This window comes from Colossoma macropomum, unplaced genomic scaffold (assembly GCF_904425465.1).
Source record: "Colossoma macropomum unplaced genomic scaffold, Colossoma_macropomum, whole genome shotgun sequence".
NCBI lineage: Eukaryota > Metazoa > Chordata > Actinopteri > Characiformes > Serrasalmidae > Colossoma > Colossoma macropomum.
The window spans coordinates 52,759,326-52,767,736 of NW_023494789.1; the positions used below are offsets into that span (position 1 = coordinate 52,759,326).

The 8,411-nt window shown below is 41.2% G+C and overlaps 1 protein-coding gene across 1 annotated transcript in view; it reads right to left on the reverse strand.

The window, feature by feature from the left end:
• Positions 1 to 1,409: 1,409 nt before the first annotated feature.
• The window catches only part of tubb1 (tubulin, beta 1 class VI), an 8,158-nt gene continuing 1,156 nt past the window's right edge, over positions 1,410 to 8,411 (reverse strand). Inside the window, exons 2-4 of the mRNA XM_036571627.1 lie at positions 7,209 to 7,317; positions 4,859 to 4,969; positions 1,410 to 3,364 (exon numbers count right to left, since the gene is read on the reverse strand). Of these exons, the coding sequence (XP_036427520.1) occupies positions 2,232 to 3,364; positions 4,859 to 4,969; positions 7,209 to 7,317 (1,353 nt within the window). The 3' untranslated portion in view covers positions 1,410 to 2,231. The remainder of the gene's footprint in view (positions 3,365 to 4,858; positions 4,970 to 7,208; positions 7,318 to 8,411) is intronic.

The window sequence follows — 8,411 nt, forward strand, 5'->3', positions numbered from 1 at the left end:
CACTGCTGACTGACCTGACCTCAGACTGACCTCACCAGAATTCCCCACTGACAAGCTCTGTCCACTGTGGGAGTTCAGAGGCTTTATCAGTTTGAGGAGCTGCTGTTTTTAAATAACAATAAGTGAGTTTACATGCACTTAAAGGGGAATTCCACCAATTTTTCCAAAATTCCACCATAATTTCGGTGTGTGAGATGTAATCAGAGAGATTCAGAGTGGTTTGGTGTGAAATGGTTCAGATGTCTTTACAGTGGTGGTGATAGGAACCAGGGGTCGCCATGACTACAACACAGATATAGACATTTTATTTACTATCAGAACCACCAGTGAACCTACACGAGTCTTCTGAGTTTATATGGAATGTTGATGATGGAAAATAATGGAAAATCTGAAATAATAAGTTTTCTTTGGGGACTATTTTGCCTCACAGCGCCCTGCATGTATCCCTCCACCATGAATGGAGTTTAAGTTCTCTAAACTATCATAAAACAGTGTCTCAGTCATCAGGCAGTGAATTCATAACCATTTCATGTATCTGTGAGGGAGCTTTTAGAGGTGGACGTCTGGTTCCTATCACCACCACTGTGAACAGTTCTGACTCGGTAAGTTTATCTAGAACAGCGTTTCACACCAAACCGCTCTGATTACATCTTAACCACTTAATTATACAGCAATGTTGAAAAAATTGGTGGAGCTCCCCTTTAATCTGATCATTATCGTATTTCTGCAGTTATCTGATTATTAAGTGGTCATGTAAACACTCTGATTTCTTTCGTTTCTCTCAGTCTGAGCATGTGTGAAACAGAGCGCTGTCCCGGAAACGGCGAGCAGCGTTTAACACAGCACTTTTGGAGGGACGCTGAAAAGGAATACACGCTCGACCAAATAAAGGGTTCTTCAATATATAAATATTCTTCTAGATGATTTATGTTCATAATTTCAGATAAAGCGACTTGATGCTCATGAAGTTTGAGTTTTACGTTACGTTTACGTCGTGTCTTCTTCTGTGAGTTTATTGGCTGGTTGTGAAGGAGAAATCCAATTACTGTCTGACTCATGTAGACCTGGAGTTTCCCATTATCTGATTACTGAAGAGCACGAAAACACACTGAACCGGTTAGTGACACAATCAGATTTTCTATGTCATTTCTGCACGCAGCAGTGTTCACTCGCTATTAGCATGTAGGTAACTTTATTCATATTTACCTGCTAAACGAATTATATAGTTTAGAAATTCAGAGCATTTACTAGCACTGGGTGAAAAATGTAAAGATGGCAAAGCGTTTTGGAGTCGTGTTTGTTCACTGCTAAGTGAGAGAAAATCAGTTTTTCATAACTCTTCATTTTTGCTGCAGAGAAATTCAGCTTAGACACTAATAGAGGTTCTAATATCAGCAACCTCAGATCTGTTACAGTGTTTAGTCTTTAATGGGCCAAACCAGCATTCTGTTCAAATAAAGTGAGTGAGACAAAAGAGCTCTGACGTACAACAAAAACATGTTTTTATTCCTCTAATAAAGGGTTAATCATAATGTAGCATTGATGTTTCTTGTATGTGTAAAACTCACTGCCAACAACGTATATCAGGAAAAATAAAGAAAATTCTGAGTTTATTTTGAAAGCAGACCCAGCTGCTGGCGTCTCAGCGGCGCCGTGATACTTGTGCTGCTGTGAGTTTGAAACTGTGAGCTCAGTTTAATTTAGCTCCGGCGGGAGCGGCCGGTGGTCTGCGGTGAAGGGAAGCTCTTTTCTGGGCTGCTTATCAGTTTCTGCAGAGCTGGTTGAGTTTAATCGTGTCCTGTCAGGCCGCACGGTCGGGCAGAGCGTGACGTGCCAGTTCTGAGGGGATCTGCTCGAGGCCTTCCAGCTTTTCCTGAGAGTCTCTGTTTGCTTTTAAAGATGTCTTGCAGAAATGAGAATTGTGTATTTTCACTTGTAGCTTTATTTTACTATTTACAAAACACTTTTCCTTCATTCAGCAAATAAAACATAAAACTAATTTAGTAAATGAGAAGCAAAATAAGCACTAATCTAAAAATTCTTTAAGTTGTAAAGAACGAATTCTTGTACACTGTACAAAACATTTCTGCACCGTGGTCTAAAGCGATTGTGGTTAAGTGTAAGTGGTCTTTTGTGTTGAAGAGGTGGAGCAATAAAATGATAAAAAGATATTAAACTGAATTTAAGGGATGTTGTGAAATGTCCTTCACGTAGTCAGACAGGTCAGTTCCTCACTCAGTGATGCCGGTTTCCGTCACTGTCTTGGTCATTATCTCCTCTTTGGTGCTCGTTACTGTAGACGAAGGTCCCTCCACCTCCGTCACCTCCTCCTCCGCCTCCCACTCCTGGTCGGCCGTGGCGTCCTGGTACTGCTGGTACTCGGACACCAGGTCGTTGAGGTTGTTCTCCGCTTCCGTGAACTCCATCTCGTCCATTCCCTCTCCCGTGTACCAGTGCAGGAAGGCCTTGCGGCGGAACATCATGGAGAACTGCTCTCCCACCCTGCGGAAGATCTCCTGGATGGCCGTGTTGTTTCCTATGAAGGTGGAGGCCATTTTCAGGCCGCGGGGCGGGATGTCGCAGACGGCCACTTTCACGTTGTGAGGGATCCAGTCCACGAAGTAGTTGCTGTTTTTCTGCTGGATGGCCAGCATCTGCTCGTCCACCTCCTTGGTGGACATGCGGCCGCGGAAGACGCCGGCCACGGTGAGGTAGCGGCCGCGCCGGGGGTCGCACGCCGTCATCATGTTGCGGGCGTCGAACATCTGCTGGGTGAGTTCAGGCACGGTGAGGGCGCGGTACTGCTGGCTGCCACGTGCCGTCAGGGGGGCAAAGCCGGGCATGAAGAAGTGAAGGCGGGGGAACGGCACCATGTTGACGGCCAGCTTGCGGAGGTCGGCGTTGAGCTGACCCGGGAAGCGCAGGGAGGTGGTGACCCCGCTCATGGTCAAGGACACCAGGTGGTTCAGATCCCCGTAGGTGGGCGTGGTCAGCTTGAGCGTACGGAAGCAGATGTCGTACAGTGCCTCATTGTCGATGCAGTAGGTCTCGTCTGTGTTCTCGATCAGCTGGTGGATGCTCAGCGTGGCGTTGTACGGCTCCACTACGGTGTCGGAGACTTTCGGAGACGGCATGATGCTGAAGCTGTTCATGATGCGGTCCGGATACTCCTCTCGGATCTTGTTGATGATCAGCGTGCCCATGCCTGAGCCGGTGCCGCCGCCCAGAGAGTGGACAAACTGGAAGCCCTGCATGCAGTCGCAGCTCTCGGCTTCATTGCGGACACGGTCCACCACTTGCTCCACCAGCTCCGCTCCCTCCGTGTAGTGACCTTTGGCCCAGTTGTTCCCAGCTCCGGAATTCCCTGTTAATTCATAGAATGGAAATAACATCATAGGAACGACGTCCAAAGGTTTGTAGAGCAGCATTCAAGAGTATTAATAGTAAGAGCTGCAGTAACAGACTCTACTCTTCTGGAAAGGCTTCTAGATCCTTGAACATTGCTGTGAGGGTTTGATTGAGCATTAGTGAGGTCAGGTACTGATGTTGGATGGTCAGTTCTGGATCAATAATCATCCCAAAGTTACTGGATGGAGCTCCATCACTCCAGAGAACACAGTTCCACTGCTCCACAGCCCAATGCTGGGGGGCTTTATACCCCTCTAGCCCACGCTTGTCACTGGACACAGAGACCTTAGTCCAGGGCTGCCTTAAGTGCTGTACACGGGCCAAATTTGCACCTGAAGATTTTTGACTTGCCTGCCTGGAATGTACCCTCACCCCACCCCACCCATCGAGGGAACAAATATGTTTTATACTGTATGTAACTTATTAAATTCTTATTTTCTGTTATTAATTAGATGTTTAAAGTATTTTTATTATAACACAGTTTAGTTTTGTGTAATAAAGCATCTTTTAAAGCTGGATTTTAAGCCCACTTTCCTTCTGTGTTTGTAACCTGTTTCGTCTTTTTGGCCTCGTTCCCAACAACACTTCACACTTTAACCTCACAGGACAGAACATTTGCCTCTATGTGCAGCTGATCCAGAACGTCTGCACTACTGGACGGTCAAAGCTGTACCAGCTGTGAGGAACTTTAAAGTAGCTGGACTCACTCAGTAGAAGGAACATCTGGACACTTTAAATAATTTTTTATAATATTGTGATAAAAATGTATTTATAATGAGGTAAAAAGCACTACACACTTTAAAAAGATGGTTCCTAAAGGGTTCTTTAGTATAGAAAATGGTGCTATGTAGAACCATGGACACTCAGAGAACCTCTTTCATGATTAAGTGGTTCTCTGCATGGTGAAGTGGCTCTTCAGACTGATGTGGAATGTGTTGTAAAAGGTTCTGTATGGCACCACAAAGGTTTTTTAATTGTTACAAGCTTATTATAACAACAGCCCTCTTTTGGTGCTATGTAGAACCCTTTTCAAAAAGATTCTATACAAAACCATATACAACACATTCTCCATTATTCTGAAGAACCATTTGACCATGCAGAAAACCATTTATTCATGAAGAGGGTTCTTTGATTGTTCATGATTCTATGTAGATCCTTTTTAATAAGGATCCTGCTATAGTTACAATGTCAAGCTTGTAACAGTAGAAGAACCTTTTTCTATAGAGAACCATTTTAGGATGCAAAGAACCGTTTAAGCAAGCAAAGGGTTCTTTGAGTGTACATGGTTCTATATAGAACCATTGTCTTTACTAAAGAACTCTTGAAGAACTTTTTTTTAAGAGTGTAGAGCTCTATGTATGGTGTGTACAGCTGTGGACTGAATCTAGAACGCTGTTTTAGCGGTTCTCCTCTCTGCTGAGATGGAGTGATGAACCTCTCGTGATCTCACCATGGATGAAGTTGTCGGGTCTGAAGAGCTGTCCTATACGGCTCCCTCTCACAGCGTCCATAGTGCCCGGTTCCAGATCCACGAGCAGGGCCCGAGGAACGTACTTCCCACCTGACGGAGAACAGTGAGAACAGAAACCTCAACGTTAAACTGAACATCAGAATCTCTGTCTCGGTCTCAGCCTACGGCTCCGTACGAGAACCATCAATGCCTGGAGGAGCTTTTACTGATCAGAGATTTTACTGCTTTAATAGTTAATTACAGTAAAATATCTCCACACTGACCGTCTGTAATTAAGTGATTATAAACTAGATCATTTCTCTGCTGCACTAACTACAGTTTATCACCAGAATCAGAGTCAGAATCACTTCGCTGAGCTATAAACCCTGAGAAATGAAGTTACTCAAACTTTTAGAGGAAACTTGGCTATAATGAATGAAGTGTACGTCACACAGACTGCACTGCTGCAGAGCTTCACACTGTAAACAATAAGACTGAAAGATCAATCGCTTTATATCGAAATCAGAATTTAAGATAGTAAAATTTTAAAATCTCAAAATGTAAAATGATCATTATCAAAAACTCAGAAATTTAACCCAATAACTCAGTTTGTGAACTGCCTGTAGATGAGTTAGACCAATCAGAGGCAACCAAACCTCCCTCGTTGTGACATCACAACTACAACTTACTGTCAGTCTGGCTCACTACACTCAGGGTTTGAGCCTCAAACCAGAAAAAGTGGATATTCTAGCCCGAAATTTAATTTGTAGAAAATAATTACAATTTAGATCAGAATATCAGTCCAAAAATCACAATGAGACATTTTCCCCAAATCATTCAGACCCAGTAAAGATGTCTGCAGCTTTTAAGTTGACAGGTTCACATTAAATGCTGTAATATAAAATTAACAGAAAAATAATTTGTTTTACGTTTGTTAACGTAATATTACAAGTTCAATAAATTTAATGTTTCGAGTTACCCCGGTTACTTTAAGTTTAAAAGCTGCAGAATTGTTTACAGTGTAAAGTTTGTGATGTTGCAGTTTTTAAATTTAAATAATTACATCATTTTTTTATGTTTTCATTTCACACCATTGACACAGTTGTAATGATCAGAGACTGAACTGTAACAGAACTGTCTAAAAAAGAGTCTCCAGAGCTTCATCCTCTGACAACAGAGGCTGATTATTACGCAGAAGCTCTGAACACGATCACGTTTAGGAAAACTGAAACACGTAAAGTGCATCTAAACTGATATTTAACCCGTATATAAGGTGAAAGAGCTGCTTGTGTGAAAACGTCTAAAGGAGAAATCAGAGCTGATTATGGAGCTTTTCTCTCCGAGTTTATTCTCCTCACAGAAATCAGTACATTTTCAGTACAAACGTCCCGCCTGGACACAGCGAGAGCAGCTAATTACAGAGAACTAGTCTTTATCACGTGATTTTTTAAGTACTAGTAACATCAAAGTGGCTCTGAGTGTGAAATAATACAAAACCCGTCATCACTGCGGCCCGAACAGCTCACACCTCCACTGTCGCTGTCTTTTACTTTTTTGTATAACTTGAAAAGTCCAGTTACTTTTTACATTGTGTTAAAATTTCAGGATGGACAAACAGAAACGGTCCAGAATTATTTGGAAAAAGATTTTATTGCACTAATTTCCATTATAATCTTCTCCTGTAAAGTTACAGTTTTTGAGATTTAAGATGTAAAACTAATAAACACTGAAACTCAGACACTGCAAAAAATAATGTCTTGTCAAGTGAAATCATCTTAGATCTAGTCAAAATCTGATATTTCTTATTTTGAGGTGGTTGTGCACTGATTATAAGATTATTTAACTTATTTCTAGACATTTTTTACTTGTTTTAAGTGATTAAGTAAAATTCTCTCACTATAGTGGCAGATACTTTTGCTGGTTTAAGCTCATTTCTTAAAACAAGCACAATTATCTGCCAACATAGTGAGAATTTTACTTAATAAAATAACTTAAAACAAGTAAAAAATGCATAGAAATAAATTCAATAATCTTACAACAATCTCAACCTGAGAAATGTTAGATTTATTGATTATATTTAAGATCATCCCTGCGACCCAGAAGGATCAGCGGTTTAGATGATGTGTGTGTGATGATTTAAGATAATTTTACTTAATAAGATTCCATTTTTGCAGCTCTCATTGAAGCTCCAGCTGTATAAAACACAGAAAGTGGGGCAGATGTGCAGCATAAACACATGTTTAACTGCAGATGTGGTTTCTCTGACACTGCGGGACAGGACTGCATCACCAAACGATCCAAAATTCCTCAATAAGGACAATCTAAAGTCTTCTGGTGCTGAACTTCTTACCGTGCGCTTCGTTGAAGTAGACGTTGACCCTCTCCAGCTGCAGGTCCATGTCCCCCTCGTACGCCCCCACCGCGTTAATGCCGTGTTCATCACTGATCACCTCCCAGAACTGCAATCAAACCCAATAAAACCTCAGCAGCAACATCATCAGCATCACAGAGCTCTGTTCCAGCTTAAAAGGGGTCTTATACGTCAACATTAAACACAAAAACAAACGTTATTAACAATAGTAACAGTGCTGTGTTTTAACTGATTCAGGGACGTGGATAAGCTGCATGTTTGCGTGTGTTTCCTGCAGAGGGAGCGTTAACTTATCAGAACACCATTGAAATGGGTGCACAAACTTTTGCACAAGACTGTACCTATTGGCATGTTTAATATATGACTTTACATCACATAAAACCTTTTATATTAATACAGATATACAAAATACACATCACTGCCAGCTATAATGATCCACTCTTACAGTATAAACGAGTTAAAGTGTAATAAAGTTCTCTGTTGTTATAACTGTGTAATAGAAATGTGTCTAAATGCATCAAATAGAGTAAAATTGGTAAAAATATAAAGCAGTCAGAGTTGTCAACATTTAAACATTATTCAGAATCCATCTGAAATTGTGAGTCTGATCTGCTGTGAATATTTTAGCAAAGTACTTCAGTGATGATAATAAAGCAGGAATAAGCCGAGCTGTCGGTCAGTTACTGATTAAAGAGCAGTGAGTACTCGGTGAATCAGCTGCAGACCTGAGAACTTCATTACTGACCATATAAACAGAACCACAGTCTGATTTGGGTTTAGTTACAGTTTAATATGAAGAGGAATATCTGTGAATATCTGGCAGCTTCACAGCTCAGACGTTCTGAACGGAGCGATTCATCTACAGACGGCTGACGCTCCGCATGAGGAAACAGACAGTAATCACAGTATTAAGGTTCCGTACAGGAACGTTTCTGTTCACTGAGGACCAAACAGTCGAAATGTTCCTTTAAAGGGAAAACAATGTTCTTCAGATCAAACTGAGCACCTTAAATGGTGCTCTACAGTACTTTACATACATAGAGTAAATGCAAATTATATATATATATATATATATATATATGTATATATAAAAACCTTGTATCTCCATTTTTGTTCCATTTCGTTTCTAAGTTTTTGCCATAATGTGAAAATGCCTGTTGTTCTTTACATTGTCTGTAAATT